General features: G+C 32.0%; 2 protein-coding genes across 3 annotated transcripts; one reads left to right on the top strand and one right to left on the bottom strand.

The window, feature by feature from the left end:
- Positions 1 to 8,275: 8,275 nt before the first annotated feature.
- LOC100792335 (phosphatidylinositol/phosphatidylcholine transfer protein SFH3) lies at positions 8,276 to 13,075 on the top strand. Of its 2 annotated transcripts, none has more exons than XM_006590824.4 (15): positions 8,276 to 8,404; positions 8,653 to 8,821; positions 9,460 to 9,712; positions 9,811 to 9,910; positions 10,020 to 10,286; positions 10,531 to 10,608; positions 10,680 to 10,781; positions 10,871 to 10,920; positions 11,156 to 11,255; positions 11,330 to 11,422; positions 11,527 to 11,577; positions 11,833 to 11,917; positions 12,153 to 12,514; positions 12,616 to 12,690; positions 12,775 to 13,075. In XM_006590824.4, the coding sequence occupies exons 2-15, from the start codon at positions 8,764 to 8,766 to the stop codon at positions 12,784 to 12,786; spliced, it is 1,686 nt and encodes a 561-aa protein (XP_006590887.1). In that variant the 5' UTR covers positions 8,276 to 8,404; positions 8,653 to 8,763; the 3' UTR covers positions 12,787 to 13,075. The 2 variants fall into 2 exon arrangements, with proteins under 2 accessions (XP_006590887.1, XP_014619478.1); XM_014763992.3 differs by having other exon boundaries at positions 12,147 to 12,514.
- Positions 13,076 to 13,568: 493 nt separating this feature from the next.
- LOC100785793 (phosphatidylinositol/phosphatidylcholine transfer protein SFH8) lies at positions 13,569 to 19,152 on the bottom strand. Its single transcript, XM_003537812.5, has 14 exons — positions 18,592 to 19,152; positions 18,192 to 18,495; positions 18,006 to 18,105; positions 17,633 to 17,899; positions 17,470 to 17,547; positions 17,222 to 17,323; positions 17,075 to 17,124; positions 16,830 to 16,929; positions 16,633 to 16,731; positions 16,395 to 16,508; positions 15,928 to 16,066; positions 14,665 to 15,074; positions 13,918 to 13,992; positions 13,569 to 13,827 (listed from the first exon to the last, which is right to left on the bottom strand). Exons 1-14 carry the CDS (start codon positions 18,623 to 18,625, stop codon positions 13,810 to 13,812), a joined length of 1,890 nt encoding a protein of 629 aa, XP_003537860.1. The 5' UTR covers positions 18,626 to 19,152; the 3' UTR covers positions 13,569 to 13,809.
- Positions 19,153 to 19,639: the final 487 nt, after the last annotated feature.

The following is a 19,639-nucleotide window of genomic DNA, read 5'->3' as shown; positions in this document are numbered from 1 at the left end:
CACATTAAAGATTTTTCTTGATCTTATCTCATTCAATCTATTTTTTTCATCTTTATTTTTAAACTGAATTTTAATATTTTCTTAAAATAAATTATCAATAATTAAAAATAATTCTACTTCATAATAGAAATTATTTATTTGTAATCTAAAATATAACTTACATGTTAAAAAATTAGCAACTATAAATTTTAATTGTAATATAATTTATACATTCGAAAGTATTTATTTATTATAAATTTTAGTTATATAAAATAAAATGTTTATATATTTTGAGTCTAGCATAATCTATGTATTTTCATACTGAGGAGTTTAGTCTTCAAACTTTTTAAAAAATGTTTAAATACATTTCCCGTAAAATTTGAAAAACATAATGAATTGCTGGAAAAAAGTGATTAAATTCACATGTTTTTAAAAAAAATTAATTCGTTGTCATGAATATAAAAATATAAGAACCTTAATCACGGCTGAAAGTATAGAAATTATAAAATAAACACATTATTTTTTCTAACATTTATCTTTTGCTTTAAACATATTAAAATATTAATAATAGTTTTGTATAATAAAAGTTAGAAAAATCATTTAATAAATAATTAAATTTTATATATAATATATTAAAAAGTCTAAAGTAATTTAATATATTAATTAATGCATTATATAAATTTTAAATAATATATTAAACTATTTATGACTATTTAATATATTGTGTATAAATTATAATTATTATTTTTAAAGGAATAAATTATAATTATTTATTAAATGATTTCTCTAACTTTTATCGTACAAAACTATTATTGATATTTTAATATGTTGAATGAAGAAGGTAATATATTAATTAGCTGAGGAGTTAATTAATTAATTATATAGTACAATGAACGTGTAGTTTCGTTATAATAGGGGAGATTCTAAGGGCATTTTTTGAATTATAGTGTTGAGTGGATAATTAAAAATTGTAGGTATGTGACATTAATTAGGTTAAATTATTATTTAGATCTTCTAATTTGTTTTTAATAATCAATTAAATCCTTTAATTATTAAATGATTTAATTAAATTTTTTCTATCAATTAAATATTAAATTTAATAGTATGATTTGACATAATAAATAATGTGTCATTTTTTAATAAATGATCTTAACAATATTTGTACTTAATTGAGAAAAAGATTCAATTGAAACAATTTAAATAATTAGAGGATTCCATTCAGCTACTTAATACTTAAATGGTCTAATTAAATATTAAAAATAATTTAAAAGACCTAAAGAGTCGTTTAATCCATTAATTAATACAACAAGCAAAAAACACATGCGGGCCCCATTGTGCTTCACAATCACATGTAACATCATTGGCTTTTGGTAGTTAATTAATTGACAATATATAATGCAGGTATTAACTTAATGCGTGGACGTCTTAATTAGTAGATTACATTTCATTTTCATTTCAGATAATCAGTGCGTGATGTAATCTTGGCCGTCCATGTCTCTTCATCTACAACACTACTGTAATTTTCAGTTTATTTCTGTTTCATTTGAAACTTTCCTATGCTATTTTGGAATAGCTATAGATGTGTCAATTTTGGTACAGTTATAGTAATTAGCCAAGTCTGTTGTTGGCCTAAATAACACGATAAGCTATCTAAGTTAAAATAATAAAATTAAACTAAGGAAATATTTAATCCAGTCTATTTCAAACTTGCTTTTAATGGATTAGGACAGTTTATAAGTAAAAATAAAAAAAGTCAAATTATTGGTTATTCAATTTCCCTTTTAAAATTAAATTATATAATTTCAAAATAAAACATTTATTTATTTTAAATGATAACTAATTTTAAAATTTTAATGTAAATTAGTTTGACTTTTAATATAAATTAATTGAATGAATATTAAAATCAAATTCTTTAAACTCTGATTACATAATTAAGTAAAAGAAGTACAGAATAATGAATTAGCTTCAATAGCCCACAACTTATATAGGGTTGAACTAAGTCGTTGACTTGCTAATTCAACTTTTACTTTTGTTAGAGTTGCCTCAGATTTGGTCCATTAGCAAGCTACACCCATAATAAGCTAATAAATATGTCCTAGATTAACACTTATACTGCTAACTATCAAATCACTGATGTGATTTTCAAACAAAACTAAATTATCACTACATTGATGAAAATGGATCAGAATAAATAATAAATAAAATACAATAAAATTGATTCTCATTGTTTAGATTTTTTAAATAAAATATAATGGAATGATGTTAATTTTCTTTATCGCATCCAATTTAAAATATATTTTTATTTTCTTAATTAGAGTGATCACTACAAGAAAAAAGGTTGTTTAGAATTATAAGTTTAGCATCAAATAACGCTACTTGGATGCAACCTTTTGAATTCCCTGTATTTTTAATTTTTGAATATTTAAATACATAGTGTCAACCTCTCCAACTTCTTTTTTTTTTTAATTCCAAACCTTCCGTTCTATTTCTTCCAATATCTCATTCCCTTAACTATTTGGATAAATAGTCACTTTTGTTTCTCGATATGTAATTCACTGACAAATGCGTCCCTAAAAAATGAAAATATAAAAATTAGTACCTCAAAGTATAAAAAGTGAGACAAATATATGTGAACATTAATAATAGATTATAACTAATTATTATTATTATGTGTTTGTAATCTAATGTTCTTATTCGTTTAGTATTTATGGAATATATTTTTTAATTTTCCTTTTATAATATATATATTTTTATTATTTTGATTTCCTTGTCAAATTGTAACATTTGTTGTTAAAAAAAGTTTTATCTTATATCTTATAATTTTATCAAATTTATACTAAATTTCTCACTTTTAATCTTTAAAATTATTTCATATCTCAATTTCAACTTAAATACCCTTATATTTAGATTGAAAATAATATGTCAGAGTGTTTTGAGTAGAAAAAATACAACTGGTCGCGTGACCAAATTTATTTATTTATTTATTTTAAAAAATAATTTAATCAACTATTTTTTTAAAAAAAAGTTTCACATAAATTAAACTAGATAGAACTAAAGTGGAATTATAAGTCTTTTTTCTTAATCAATAAAATGTATATATATATCTTAAATATGAAAGAATCCATTAGATAAACCTTATATGTTTTCACTCGAGATAACACTTATTATATATAATATAAATGAAATGAAAATCGTTACTAACAAATAAAGAACCCAAATAAATTTAAATAAAAAATACAATAATATTCAAATTAATACAAAGGTTAATTTTAAAACAAAATAAAAAGTAATACATGAAAACGGTATCGTTTCGAAGAGGCAACACGGAGACAACTTGAAAAAGAATATCAGAAAAGTCAATTTCATTGATGTTGGGTAAGGATAATTATAAAGACAATGGTAATTGAAAACATGATGTCAACATTCTTATTCTTGGTCATCCTCGAGTCTCGGGTATTGATACAATAAGAGGTAGATGTCAACATAGAACTGACATTATTTATAAGTTTGTGGGTGTTGCCAAATATCAAGGTAAGAGTTGAAATCGTCTAACTTGTTAAAAGAGTATGGTGAAGACAACAAAATGCAATGGAAGAGATAAAAAAAAAAAAGTAAAAATAAAAGAGAACAAGAGTAAGAGAAACAACAAAGCAGCCAAACTATTGGTGACTACATTATTATTTTTTTGGTCATCTCTTATTGGTCAAGCAAAAGCTAACATTAGTGTCAATCTTTTAATTTATCATAGCTTCCAATATAGCGTTGACCAAATCCTATGACAACGATTAGCATCAACCACAATGTCAACATAAAGCATATACTAAAGTTGTATTTTGCATCAATTTTCATTAGTTAGTCTCAGCTTTTAGCTGACACGAACAATAGATTTTCTTATAGTGGTTATTGTAAAATCAATTTATTATTTTGTTAATCTCATCAATTACCATTTTGTTCAATCTTCAAATAATAAAATAGATACTTTTCCCCCTCTATTTTATTATATAATAGTTTTATTTAATTCCACCGATTAATTGAGCATAAGACTGTACGAAAACTACAAAAAAAAACTGTGGTATTTTAAAGAAAAAAAATATTATTTAACTATAACAATAACAATCAGATTTACATTCAATATTAAAATAATAAAACTATATATATAATTTCTTAAGTATTTTTAACGTTGTTCTTCGATCACAATAGGTGATTCATATCAATAATTTATATTAACATTTAATGTAAATTTTTATTATGTAGATCACTGAAATGAAATTCTAATTATTTTGATTGATAGACAACATCTGAATTGTATCTAAATTTTTTCACAATAACAATTTCTTTCTTTTGATTGAGATTTAATCTCAATTCAATAAAAATGTTTATAAAATATATTGTGTAATCACCATATTTAAATATTAATAGAAGACTTTTTAAACATGTAGTAATAAAATAATTTATATATGAGAATCTCAATACATTATTTTGAACCCTTGAAACAAGAAGTATGGGCACTCAAGAGCCCAAGTGCACCTCATTATTTTTGGTACACTTCAAAATTGTCTGATGATGGAAAGCTTCACCCAAGTGTAATAAACATAAAAGGGTCTCCTTATCATAGTTAACATTATGAATGTCTTCATTCGTAAGAAAACCCAAAGGGTAAAAAGTAAAAGGAAAAAAAAACGAAGAGTAGACAAACTGATTTTTAGATTTGGAAATAAAGGAATAATTGGGTAGCATTAGTGTTCGAATTATCCGTCCTTGTTGGCCAATGGTGTTGTGTATCAAGATTGACATCATTTGTGCAAATGGCTTCCCATGCCTTAATGCTTAGAATCACAGCAACCCTTCTCTTTGTCAAAGTCTCTTTATCTTTAGGCGGAAAAGTGTTAACCCATCCAGAGTCAAAAGCAGTTAAAGTATCAATGATTTAGTTGTAGATTTTCAATAATACTCACAAGAAACAAAAAAGCTTTTCTGGGATTTTTGTTCTACTCTATTAGTATCCATTTATTTATTTATTTATCCCTATCAGTAATAGACTAGTAGACTATTATGTGTACAATACAAGTTTCATGGTTTATCGTAGCAGGGAAAAAAAGTAAAGTTAAATCTTAAATTTGAACTGAAAGAATAAACGTGGGAAAGAGGATTTCCACAAAATAGACATCCAGAAAGTAACCATTTCCTACTTATTAACTTGCCTATTGGTATTCTCTGTTGGTAGATGAATGAGTACAGTTGAAAAAATGGACCCTAACCTTCCCAATTTGTCTTTTTTACTCTTTTTCTTTCGGGGCCAGCAAGCCTTAATTAGTTGGGGGGAAAAACACGCACTAGCCTTCTCAGACCTGTATGATGTACATATGATACTATACAAGAAAAATACTAGCAATATACCATTAATTATTATTATTGAATTATGCAAGACTCATAATGTCTCTTTCTCTATAACTATTTAATATGTCTCACGTTAATTCTGCCTAATAATAGTATTAATAGAGTGTGTAAAAAATGATGTATTAGACAATGTGCTAATATCTTAGCTTATTCATAGCATTTTATATTTATCTGGAACAAATAACCAAAACTATCAAGTTCTATGTATGCTATTATAGATCGACCTCAATAGGGATTGTTGAATAAACGTGTCAACTATAATGAACTCCAAAGTCAACCAACTGCAAGACTAGTCATAGATATGCTAGATCTACAGCCAAATCTTGCTTTCATTAAGTGCTGAATAATCTATTATTTCTAGCTTCACACCTTTATTTTTTATTCTAGATAAGAAGCTTCATTTAAATAATCTTTATTACTTCCCATTGCAAGTTGTTCCCAATCATGGTTACATCTAATAAGAGGGGTGATAGAAGAGGCAAAAAGAATGGATGTCTCAATAATCGGGAAAAGGATTGATCATCTGATGAAATAAGAAAGTAATGGTGGTAGATGTTAAAAGATGAAGTGTAAAAACGGGCAATCTTCAGCCTAGTTAGAATAGCATATTCAGTAGACATGAACCAAATGTAGCAAAGAGCAATTCAATATCCTGCTTATTGCATAATAAGAACTCCAAACGATATACATGCTATCATTTTCTATTACTCTGTCTAAGAACTTCAACTTATTCAGGAAGCCAGAAATGGATAGCAAACAGTTGATTTTGTATTTTGATTTTTTCTCTTACACACTACAATAAATGTGCGGATTAGCAGGGAATTTAGCGAGGGAATTAGTGAGAGATCAGTGGCGTGAAGAAGTAAAGAAATTATTCCGTCGCAAATCACTTACATTTCCCTCGCAAATATTGATTATCTTTTAGCGAGGGATTTATTTCCTCGCTATTCCCTCTCAAACATGAACAATAATTTAGTTACACGATCCTCGCAATTCCCTCGCAACAGATGATAACATTGAAAATAAAATTAGTTGTTGGTATAATGAATTACTACTATCTGGAATAATGTATATAATTATAAGAACAATTCACAACTCATAGGACACTTAGGCTTCTGTCTAGGGAACAATCCTTATTCATAGAGCATTATTCATCTTCCAAGCAATGCTTGCAGGGGCTATCATATGATTTCCAATATAAAATTTACCATCGAGATTGACAAATACATCTTGCTGAGGAACTAGGAATAAATACTCAGATATCCTCGTATGAATATGAATATGAATCAGAACAAAATAGCAAGAGTACTTGTAACACCAATTGAAATCAACCTGAAGTGACAGCAAATTAAGTAATCATTAATTTAATGCAGATGGGAGAAAAATCAGACACGATCAATTCAGTGACCAATTACAAGCGCAGGTGCATAATCCAATTTCCGTATATTTTTAAGTTTTCAAGTGAATGGTGGCAGGAAGCATTAATCTGAACTTAGTGCAGTACCATATATTATAATTGGTAAGTCATCCTTTCAACCGGCCAACTCAAATGTCAATAATTTTAATCGCTATATAATTAAATTATAAGCCCAATATAATGGATAGTCGATCATAACTCCCATGCTCAATCTCCTAATTGAATTCAACTAATGAAATAAAATTCTTGGACGTTTGATCTGATTTCAAATAGTTTTCGGGCAACAATTCCTTATGAGTTATTGAATAAATTTAGGTAGGGTATCCAAAAATTCAAAGTATATTGAAGAGCAAATATTTGGACCCTAACAAAACCTCCCTATTTTTACTCCTTTTCTTTTATCTTCTTAAAATATCTGTTTGACTAAATTAAGGTCATCTTCCTCACAGGTCACATGAGAGATCCTTTTGGAACTCAGTATTCTCACAAGCTTTAATTCTTTGAAATAACTATGAGATTAATTCTCAATCTGAGATTTAGTTATACTTAAAGTTTTTTATTCTTTCTTAAGAATATATTTTGCAGAAATTTAATTCAGATTCTCTCTCACAAACTCAACATGTGTTATCAATTAAATTATACTTATAGGAGAGATTATTGAACAAGTCCGCATGCATGTGAAAGCATGAAAGTGTGCCCATATTAAAAGTAAATTATTATCTATACCAATATATAAAGGGATATAATGTTGTGCAACTAGTTTTCATCTTCACATTTTTAGACCATTTTATCCTTATTCTTAATAATATTAAGGTAGTAATAATAATTAATCATCTTTAATTATACATGTTAAAACTGATCTACTAACCAAAGTTAGGTAATCATCCACTAACCACTCTTCACTTTCATTGGATAATTTTACCTTTAAATTATTTCTTAAATTTTAAAATTTTCTTTTAACTTACATTAACTTCCCACTATTTTTATATTATTAATTTTTTTATTATTATCTGTATTTTTTTATTATTTAAAAAATTTAGAGAGGCACGCACTGTAATAATATCTTGAGGTTTGCTGCCTCTCTTCCCCTATTCAATATCATATAAGTTCAAGGGTAGACTCATGTATGAGAAAATAAAATAGTTGTGTTTAACTAGACATGCATTAAAGTGACATGTTAAACTAAACATAACTAGAATAAGTACTAATGCAAAAAATTAGTTAAAATATTAGCTGCTATAAATAAAATAAAAAAAAGCATATGTGAAAGATAACCGAAGTTCAAAAATAGCATAACAGTAAAGAAGAAAGAAACTAAAGATAAGTAAACATGAAAGAACGGAGTGGCATGCATTTCGCCAACACCATCTCCATCTGTATTTCCATCTAGTAGCAACAGAAAGCTGAAAAGGAATCACGTCATGAAGACCCTGTTAATATAAGTAAACAAACAAAAAACGGCAAACTCTAAAAATGAGTTGTACCAACCTGGCTTCCCATTTTGGCCCTACCTTCAACATATCATCAGAGATATATATATTCGGATCATGAATTTTCATTTTCTTTAATTTGCTTTTGCAACGCCTACATTAATCCTGTCGCAATTAAAAGGTATCTTCTTCTCTATACCATTCTTTCTCCTTCTATTATGTTGATTCATCAACTTTCTGAGCCTCCATAAATTCCATTTAGTTAATTTCTTGCACTTTATCATTGTGACAAATGTATATATATATTTGTTTTTTTGGCTTTTCTTTTTCCATGCATGCTGAATATGAAGAAGGTTGATATATTTGTTTAATTGCTATATATAAGAATTTTGTTTCTCAGCTTACATGATTGTTGTTTCATGGCTAAAGTTAAGGTGTAGGCGCATATATGTATGTGAAATTCGTTGATTCTCTTCTGCCTTACTTACGGCTGTCTGTGCTCATTTGAGGAAGCCTACGAGCGAGGTTCGATAATTAATCATGTGTGACACTATGTCTATGTCGTCCGCACCTATTACAGATCATCGACCTGTTAAAGGTGGTAAATATATGCTTTTCAATTTCATTCCCTTTGCATTTCTTGGTCGTTTATTTATGTTTTATGCGTGTGCTACGGAAGAAATCTTTATATATATGTTCTTCATGTCATGTTTACATTTAACAGTTTTGCATGCTGTTTAATGTATGACGATGAGAAAAATGAAAATTAAAGTAAGCTGAAATCTGATAATTATGTAACAGATAAGCATTTACTACTTAGAATGCTCTTATCTTATTAAAGGTTATTCACCTAGTAGAGAAATCATGATGATTTATTTCTCTGTGGTTTCCTTTATAATATGATCAATGCATAATTAGTTGTGGTATGCATTGTGGATATATGTACAAATATGAGAGATAAAATTTCTGCAGCAGATAGAGTTCTATCGGTGTGTTGCACTCTACTGTCATTCATTAGGGTGATTGTGATGTGAGGTTGATAACAAAAAGAGGCAGTTACAAATTCAAATTAATGCTGTACTATTAATGTTGAACAAACATGTACTTTATTTATACTTGTTAATAACAGAAACAAAAAACAACAGGATGAAGATGTCTATTTTGTTAATTTCTTTTTTTTCTATCTTGTCTTCTTGTTCAAACTTTTGTGGGTAATTTTATATTATGCAAAAACAGGTCTTGAGATGGAATATGTAGAGGATGATAAGAAAAAAAAGCTTGGCTCTTTAAAGAAGGTAGCAATCAGTGCATCTTCAAAGTTCAGGCATTCCTTGCAAATGAAGGGGAGAAGGCATAGCAGGGTTGTGTCTGTTGCTATTGAGGATAACGTTGATGCCCAAGAGTTGCAAGTAGTTGATGCTTTTCGCCAAGCACTTATCTTGGAAGAGCTATTACCTGCAAAATATGATGATCACCATACGATGTTAAGGTAGCCCTAGGACAAAATTTCTTGTCCATTCATTTATTAATTACTAATAGCTGTCGCATGAGTGGTATCATTTAATGCCTTACCGCGTGATGATCCAGATTCTTGAGAGCAAGGAAATTTGACATTGAAAAAACAAAACAAATGTGGGCAGATATGCTTCAGTGGAGGAGGGAGTTTGGTGCTGACACCATCATGGAGGTATTTTCCTGTGGAAAAAGAAAAAAACAATGTTCACAATTATACTTTTCTATGTAACATTTTTATTTATGTGGTAGGCTAACCAAAATTTCTTTTGTTTTTTGTTAAGGATTTTGAATTCAAGGAGAGAGATGAAGTTCAAAAATACTACCCGCAAGGGCATCACGGAGTTGATAAGGAAGGGCGACCTGTTTACATAGAAAAGTTGGGTCAGGTGGACTCTAACAAGCTGATGCAAGTAACAACTATGGATCGCTATCTTAAGTACCATGTTAGAGAGTTTGAGAAGACATTCGTTGTTAAGTTCCCTGCCTGTTCAATCTCAGCAAAGAAGCACATTGACCAAAGCACAACTATCTTGGATGTGCAAGGAGTGGTATGTATGAAATTATGCAACAGTACTACTAAATAGTTTTTACTTTTCTAACCCCTCTTCTTCCCAAATCAAACCAGCAAGAGTAAAAGTACTATTATAAGACCTTAATTAAATGTAGTCACCTTACATTTAAGAAGGTGCTCTCCATTTCCTATTATAATTGTAGATATCATATTAATATTATATTATCACCTATTACATATGTAAAAGAAGTTTCGCACTGATGACTAGCATGGTTGTTTAGGGTCTCAAAAGTTTGAACAAAGCTGCAAGGGATCTCATCCAGCGTCTTCAGAAGATTGATGGTGACAACTATCCTGAGGTACTTACTACTCATTCACATTGGCCATCTCCCTAGCTCACATTAGCCTGATTGAACTTTTCTTTTTGCAGTCCTTGAACAGTATGTTCATCATCAATGCTGGTTCTGGATTTAGAATGTTGTGGAACAGTATTAAGTCGTTCCTTGATCCTAAGACCACCTCCAAAATCCATGTAAGCATTTTTTATATACTTTTCACCATGAAGCAATGTACGTTTCAGTTAAGTAGGAGCACTTAATAGATTACTGCTTTATTGACCAGGTCCTAGGTAACAAATACCAGAGCAAGTTGCTTGAAATCATTGATGCCAGGTTAATGTTTTTCTCCATTCTCATTTAAGTATTTTATCTCATTCTCATCTCAGTTGAAATTTATGACATCAAGGACGTACTGATACATAGTCTAGATTGAGTAATAACTATCTCTGATCAAATTGATTAATGAGGATGTTCTTTGAATATGTTGCTATATATGTGACTGAATAAGTGAATAACATTACTACTTAGGACTATACTTAACGACTTGTTCATATTTATTATTTACCAGTGAACTTCCAGAGTTCTTGGGTGGTACTTGTACCTGTGCAGACAAAGGTGGCTGTATGCTTTCAGACAAGGGACCATGGAATGACATTGAAATCTTGAAGGTAGTAAGATCAAATTCTTTATAATTATTTAATTAGAAAAGAAAATAATGAATTGTTTTCTTTGGATGCATTAGATGGTTCAAAATGGCGAAGGAAAATGCAAGAGGAAAACCTTATCTGGGATTGAAGAGAAAACAATCATTCAAGATGAAATAGCATGCCAAAAGGTAGTTAGTTATCTACCTTACAGTTTCAAGTTCAGTCTTGTTCTGAAACTTTCTTCCCATATTCCGATGACTTGATTGCCTTTCTTTTTTCCTATAATATTAAGGAACACGATCCTTTCAACAAAGAATCTGTGCAACTCGGCGCTGTTCCAGAAGTAAGTTTCTTAGGTTTCGATTAGTTGTTACTTCCATTCTACATATTTCAAATTGAACCAAGCAGTTAAGGAAACTGCACATATTAGCATGATGCAGATATTTCATCTAATCATGGTAAGTAATTGACTGTGTTTACAAACTCAGCTATGTAGCTGAACACATTTAATAATTTTATATGGCGGGGAACAAGCACCTTCCTTTTGTATGAAATATAAAACAAATGATTGATGAAAACATTACTGCATAATTGGCAGGTCGCCTTTGTCCCAGTGATTGACAAGCAAGTTAATGCATCTTGGGAAAAAGCGGTACAAAATAATCAACTTGCAGCTTCTAAAGGTATTTTGGTATAGTTGTGTGATTTTTCTTACTGGTTAATACTATACTTGCATCTCTGCTAATGGATTTTCCTTGCACTATGCCAAATTTGTGTTGTTTTTTAATGACCAACACAGCCATTTAATCAGCATCATTTGCACATTAACAACCAATTCTATAATCATGTACATGATGGACCTTTCTTTGACTTTGTTAGACTTATTACAGAATTAAATAAATTATGCTTAAGCTGCAGATTGTTTCCCTAGCGATGCTTCCAACACTTTTAACGGTTTTAGGATTCCATTTACTGGTGGAATCATTACCATTCTTATGGGAGTGATAACCATGCTCCGCATGACACGGAATATGCCAAGGAAAGTCACTGAAGCCACCGCCTTGTATGCTAACCCTCTATATTGTGATGGCAACATGATGAAAGCACCTGCCATTTCCATGAATGATCAAATGGCCCTGATGAAGCGCATGGCTGAACTCGAAGAGAAGGTGAATGTCCTCTCTATGAAACCTACCATGCCACCTGAAATGGAAGAATTGCTGAATAATGCTCTTAACAGAGTCAACACCCTGGAACAAGAGTTGGATAGTACCAAAAAGGTATTATTATTGGTTTTCCTTGATACTTGAATGTCATCATCATTTGAGAATACTATATGATAAAAAGCATCTCACATATTTGTAAATTTTGTTTCCTTTAGTCACTTGATGATGCCCTTGCTCGACAAGTGGAGCTTCAAGCTCACCTTGACAAAAAGAAAAAGAAGAAGAAATTCGTAGGTCGTCTGAACTTTGACACTTATTTAATACTTGTACGTAGTGTTTTGGTTTACACGAGATTTTTTTGTTTGTGATTGCAGTTCCGCTGGTAAGGTGATAGCCATAGGTATCTATTGCTATTGCCGTGTGACCTCAAATACTTGACATTAGCAAACGTTGTAAATTGTTGGTGGCGTTTCTCTATTATCATCAGCCCCACCGGATGCTATTGCATTCACCTCTGTATAATTTCTCCTCTATTCGACTGAAGTCATTCCTTTTCAATTTGTGTGTATATATGTATAAATACAGTGTGCCATGCCATCCCATTGACAATATGTAAATAAAATTGTGTATATATAAGTAAATAAAATTATGTGTGGCATCGTTCAACAAAAATCATATTAAGTTGCTTTACAATTCTGTCTTGAAGCAGTCAGGAAAAAGTCGATTAACATTAGTTTTTACCTAGCTAATCTATAACCAAATGAGACTTTTCCGTGGCGTCAGCGTAATCCTAAATTCGTCTACGACAAACGCTATCAATTTTCGTAAATCTCCACAAACTACCTATTTGACAAACGGATCTTCACTTCAACCATCTACGACTACCAAAAGGTTACGCCAATCGAATCCACATATTCAGTATATTGTACCCATGTATGCACAAGCCCCTTTCCATCATTACCTTTTAATTTCAGAAATAAAATTAATAGAATTGCTCGCGTTGTGCTTTCGAAATTTATAAGGATTTAGCACGAAATATGCCCATTTCCCAAACACCTTTGCAAGAAAAATTATAGTTGGGGATTAATTTTTTACCTTTGTTCCCCCTCGCTATCCCCCAAAATAGATTAATATCCAATGCAAGATATGAGATCAGAAGAACAACCGCTTTTCCAACCAACAAAGACAACCACACCAAATACAACAACAAAGGTTAGCAAAAACAAGGCTTGTGTTTAATCCGGCAAAGAAGCCACCATTAGCTATACACAAGTTTGAAACAATTCTCAAGTTTACTCATTAAACTGAATCAGTATTCAGAGTTTAACATCATGTGCAAGGTCAGCACTAGAAACACCATGATTCGAAAACACCCTCTCCCAGAGTCCCTTTCTATCAGCAACCAAAACTCACCAGCAAAACTTCTTCTGATAAGCAGCAAAACATAAATATCAGAAATTTGAATAACATCCCCAAGTTTGTAACCGGTGTTCAAAAGATACAATAGACAAACTTACCCGTAACCTAGCTTTTTCTTGACTATCAATGTAAGCAAGCAGCTCTTCTTGCCTCATTAGTGCTTCATAAAGAGCCTATTGAACAATCCAGAAAGTGCAAATGTAACAGTATTCTTCAGGTAAGGAAACAATAAGAAACTATGTATTCATCACATCTCCACGACCAGGATATGACATTTAGGGAATAAACCCAAACATATATAGGGGGAAAATAGATACATGCATAAAGAGAACAAAAGCACAACTGCAATAAGAAATTTATATAATTCACCATGAAATGAAACTGTAAAGAAATTAAAATCTAAAATAATGAAACTTCCCTAGCATAATTAGCATATCAGCATGAGAACATAAATACACTTGTTTAAACCAACAGACAAAACATATATATAGCTTTAGTTGGCTGAGAGGAGGTAATAGGCAAGAAAAACATTGATTTTTCTCTTTCTTTGGTTTAATCCTTTAACTTCTAACAATTATTACTAAATTTTAACATAAAAACCAGACATGGAAAATATAGCATTGGTTCATTAAGAATGTGCTCGTCGATATATTCACAATTTCACAGTGCAGCCAGCTAACAGGAGCGAGCAAGGTAGGATTTTAGGTTTGAATTTAACGATAACAAACAAAAATACGAAAGAATAAGCCATGGAAATACCTCGATGTAATAGATATGCACATGTGATCATGACTGCAGTTTTTCAAAAAAATAAAAATTGGAAAAAAAAAGTTATAGCATCCTACCTTTTTAGTTGCAATTAGCTCTGCTTCCAAAGCATCCACCCGACATACAGCAGCATTTAGCAATTCCTCTTTCTCATAAGGCATCTCCGATGGCTTAGATTGGAGTGTGTCAACCTTCACTTCAAGCTCACCTAACCTTTTCATCATTGAGGAAAGGAGATTTGCCTCTACATATGCTGGAGTTGGTGAAGGAGGACGATAGTCTTCATAGTTTGTTTTTGTTGCATCAAGAGTTGGCTCTGAAGTGCCCTGATCATCATTAGATGATACGGCAGGAAGTTTCTTGGTCACATGGCATGCGACTGAACGGAAGAGAGTAAACAGCGTCATAAAGAAGACAGTTAGAGCTACCACAATCCGAGCTTGAATCCCTTCAGGGGTGTTTGTAGTGTCAGGGAGGGGAGGTGTTCCTGTAATGAAAATTTCAACTTAACAATCCTGGAGAAAATTAAATCAAATAATTCAAATCAAGAAACCAAGCAAAGAAGCTCTTCAAAAAGCTTAAAACCAGGACTTCTGGAAGTGTTTATATCCCAATTCCAAAATAAACTCCCTCAAACAGAAAGTCTTTTGAGCTTTAAAGCATTGACAGAACACAAATACCACGTCAGGGATCAACTGTTCCAAGATCTTAAACTCTTAAGTGAGGATCCTGAAATGGTTTGTCTCTAACTGACTAGAAATTATACAACGCACCAGATATAATACACCATTTTCATAAATTGAAGTTCACTATCATGTTTTTTAAGTTGGTGAAAAAAATTCAAATTTCAAAAGCTGAAATCATTAGATTTTAAAAGGAGGTGGATTGTTATTTAAGGCAACAAGCGATCAGTGCACAACTTACTGACAACCAGAGCATAGGTGTTAAAAAGAAAATCAAGTTCATGTCTTCAATAGCCTATCAAAATATCAGTTAGTTGCAATCAAACATTGATTAGTCAGAATTCATTATTTAATTTAGCATAATCTTTTATATTATGACAAAACATTATAGACCAAAGCTCATGACATTAATACATTTACAGCCATTGAATGTCTTGCAACGGTTAAAGCACAATTATTGTAACTATGGTGAAAATGAAATAAGTTTCTATTGAGATTTAGAACAGAAAGCAGCTACAAAATTTTAATCAACAGGATTATTTTTAGAAGCATCTATGTTGATTTTTTGGTGAATAAGCACCACGAGAAGATTCATACAAAGGGTAAGTAGTAACATGATAATAATAATAATAATAATAATAAGCTAAAGTTGTTAACCTTTTGAAGTTTGAGACCTCTGGAGTGATGTTTGGTTCTTCCAGGCAGCATCAACAGCTTTGTCCACCATTGGTACATATTCATCATACCCAGCTAAGTTACCACCACCAGCATAGCTCGACTTTCCAACTACCTTAGCCTGCAAAGAACACAAAAACTTCTGTGTTAGGAATGGAGAAGGCAAATCCTAAGAACAACTTCATTGAGAAGCATTCAATTTTGATCATCCTCATAGTCATGATGATATCTTTAAATATGTTGAATAGCTTCTCTAGATAAGTGCATTTAATCAAATACACATTGAACACACAGAACAATCGGTGTAAGAATTATCAAAGAAAATTTTGCAGCCAGTAAAATTATTAGATTGACTATAGTTTTTCTGTGCACTGCCCATCCACTAATTGAAACTTCTGCCTTTTTAATTAAAACCATGAGAGTTAATAGATCACAAGATCAACACTCACTTCCTCCCGAACAGGTGTCAACCTCAGGTGTGAGTAGCTCTTCATCGCTTTTGGAGAAGCTATATCTTCAGCTTCCGACCCTGATTCAGCTGTGGATGTGTCACTGCCTTTTACCTGCAAGAAAGAAGTGGCACAGTCAATTAAATCACACAATGAAAAAAGGACATTGAAGAGGTACAAAGGAATCAAATCAGCCCTCCACCCAGTTCAAGCGATAACAAGCCATACAACATCTTACCATTGGATATTGTGGTCTGGCATAGGCAATAACCTTTCCTTCACTATTTAGAACTTTTACTACTGGCCTTGCTCGCCGTGCTTCACCACTGAGAATCATCTGCAAAATGTCCACATGTAATTAACAGTTAGCATGTAGTAAGATTGATATAGTAGAACATGTGTTGAACCTATTATGCAGAAAGGTCAGTGTATAACCTTCAATATTTCAGGGTTTTTCCAGGGTCCTTTATCAGATCTGAGGCAACCACCCTGATCTGCACAGGTACAGGTACCTCCCAGAAATTCTGGCAACTCACTTCATTAAGTGCACAAAAATATTAGGCATTTTAAAGGATGGTGCAAATTGGCAGTGATGCTTGAAAAGTAAAATACATTGATCGATAGGAAAATAAATTACAAAATTTCTAACACAGGTACAGAGAAATTGATCCCAAATGTACCTGGCATCAATTATTTCAAGCAATTTGCTTTGGTACTTGTTTCCGAGAACCTAAGCAATATTTCCAAAGAGGCACCAAGCATTGTCAGCAGCCATAAACCATCATGAAAAGAGCCTAACGCAGCTACAATATAGCATTTTTACATACATGAATCTTTGAAGTTGTTTTGGGATCAAGGAAAGACTTGACAGTGTTCCATAGCAACCTAAATCCCGGTCCAGCATTTATGATAAACATTTGGCAGAGAGTCTGTATCATTAAGAAGAGAAATAACAAATCAATAATCAGAAAAAGTTGAGACCTTAGTACATGTTCTTCTTTACAATTTTAATTTCCTATATCGGATGAAATCAAAATAAGGGCCATAATACACAGAAACCGGCAGTGTTACTCACCTCAGGGTAATTATCACCATCAATCTTTTGTAACCGCATAATGAGGTCCCGGGCAGACTTTGTAAAGTTCTTAAGGCCCTAAAAGTTGAAACTACAACATAAATTTTCCATGTCACAGGAATCCACAGGCACGTACAATGAGGAACAATTAACGGCAACATACCACGCCTTGAACATCTAGTATCGTGGTGCTTGAATCAATGTGCCTTTTGGCGGCAATCGTGCAAGCAGGAAACTTTATCTTAAAAGCTTTCTCAAACTCCTGTACATGGTATTTTACATATCTATCCATGGTCGTAACCTGCATAAGTTTGTTCGGATCCACTTTCCCGAGTCTCTCGATGTAAACAGGCCTTCCCTCCTTATCAACACCGTGATGGCCATGTGGATAATAATTCACCACTTCATCTATTTCTTTGAACTCAAAATCCTAACGCAAACACAAAACATTAAGCACAGAGGATGCAACAACAAACAAATCCAACCACCGCAGAGGCTAATCTTGTAAATATTATCCAAATTCTATCTGCATTTACCTCCATAATAGTGTCAGTACCAAACTCCTTCCTCCATTGTAGCATATCAGCCCACATATGCTTTGCTCTTTCAATATCAAACTTCCTCGCTTTCAGGAACCTATAAAATGTAAAAATAAAAAATAAAAAAGAGAAGCAAAAATTCCATTTCAGGAAATAAAGAAAATTATCAAAGGCAAGGCACACCTTAACATGACGTGGTAATCATCGTGTTTCTCAGGAAGCAATTCTTCCATGATCAAGGCTTGGCGAAATGCATCAACGGCCTGCTGCTCCTCGAAATTCCGAACATCTTCGATCGAAACAGAGCTAACACGGCCATCGCTTTTCCTTCTGCTGCTCTTTTTCTTCAGCGAATGCTTGAACTTGGAGGACGCGTTGAGCGCTTTCTTCTTCAGAGATCCAATTCTCGTTCTTCTTTCATCTTCGGAGTTCTCAAAATCAGATCTCCTTTCCTTCTTCTCATCACTCCCGGAGAATCCTTCGAAACCTGCCACAATAACCAAAACGAGACGCATAAGCGAAGAGAAAAAAAAAACTGAAACCCTATGAAAGAGAGAGTGTGTGAGAGAGAAGAGGAAGTTACAGGGTCTAGCGAAGCGGTCGAGCGGGCCGGACATTGTGGTTTCAAGGGTCAATGTGAGAGCGAAGCTACATTCAGCAATGTGAGAAAACCCTAATGGAGGAAGAAGAAGAATGGCGCGAGTGGTGAGAATATGGAGTCGCGCGCGTGGAGCTGGGAATAAGAAGAGAATGTTCGGGAATCACGAGGAGGAGGAAGAGAATGGATGTTTCACTCAGACAGTGCTCTGTCTTAAGCCTCTCTCTCTCTCTCTCTGCTATTACTGTTAGGAGTATTACTTTTCCGGTTTCAACCGCGGAACTCACCCTACTATTAATTCAATGGAATGTAGGGAGCAGTACTGTTACTACAGTATTTTGTTTTTTTAGGTACGGTGACGGGAATAGCCGGTGAAAGTCAGGGACAGCTGACACGTGGCGGTGGAAAGGCAATTAATTGGGAACGGCCCAATGATTTGGTCAGATAGCAGGCCTAATCGCTGCTTACTACGGCCTACCCTATTCTTCTTGACCACTGACCAGAAAATTAAGAAAATTCTTGTCTTCGTTAATTAGGGAGTTGGTTGGTTTGTTCTCCATTTGTCCGAATCATTATTTATTACCAATCATTTTCTAATTTATTAATTAGCCTTTCTCTTCACTCAATTATTTGATTCCCATGTTAAAAAAAATAGCAAAATAGTCGCAGTACCATTAAAATATCTTACTATAAGTATTACAAAATGGAAACTACACTATTAGTAGTAATACTTTCTTTTTCTAGAAGAAAAGTATTTTTATAGTTAGAAATAATGAGACTAACTCTCATATATGTAGATATCATCAAAATTAATTTTATTTCTGTTAATAAAGTATTTTTTAAATGTAAAATCAGAAAATCAAAATCCTATTAATATAGTTAAGGAACTATGTTATTCATTAATTATGTTGGATGTTGTTTGTTATTACTTAATAGTAGTATTAGTGTTTTGTTAGGTGTTTTAAAATTCTATTATCGGGATCATGATAAATAATTAAGAATGAGGCTAAAACCCTGGATCATGTCCTTATTA

Source organism: Glycine max, chromosome 11, assembly GCF_000004515.6.
Source record: "Glycine max cultivar Williams 82 chromosome 11, Glycine_max_v4.0, whole genome shotgun sequence".
In the NCBI taxonomy this organism is placed as follows: domain Eukaryota; kingdom Viridiplantae; phylum Streptophyta; class Magnoliopsida; order Fabales; family Fabaceae; genus Glycine; species Glycine max.
Note: the sequence above shows the minus strand (reverse complement) of the source record. Positions and strands in the feature narration are given on the sequence as shown.

Coding starts and splice junctions, on each gene's coding strand:
- LOC100792335 (XM_014763992.3), top strand. CDS start 8,764: ATGTGTGACACTATGTCTATGTCGTCCGCACCTATTACAGATCATCGA. Junction 10,782..10,870: donor AGACCACCTCCAAAATCCAT/GTAAGCATTTTT, acceptor TTTATTGACCAG/GTCCTAGGTAACAAATACCA. Junction 11,423..11,526: donor ATGAAATAGCATGCCAAAAG/GTAGTTAGTTAT, acceptor TATAATATTAAG/GAACACGATCCTTTCAACAA.
- LOC100785793 (XM_003537812.5), bottom strand. CDS start 18,625: ATGTCCGGCCCGCTCGACCGCTTCGCTAGACCCT. Junction 17,125..17,221: donor AAACAACTTCAAAGATTCAT/GTATGTAAAAAT, acceptor AATATTGCTTAG/GTTCTCGGAAACAAGTACCA. Junction 16,067..16,394: donor TGACACCTGTTCGGGAGGAA/GTGAGTGTTGAT, acceptor TGTTCTTTGCAG/GCTAAGGTAGTTGGAAAGTC.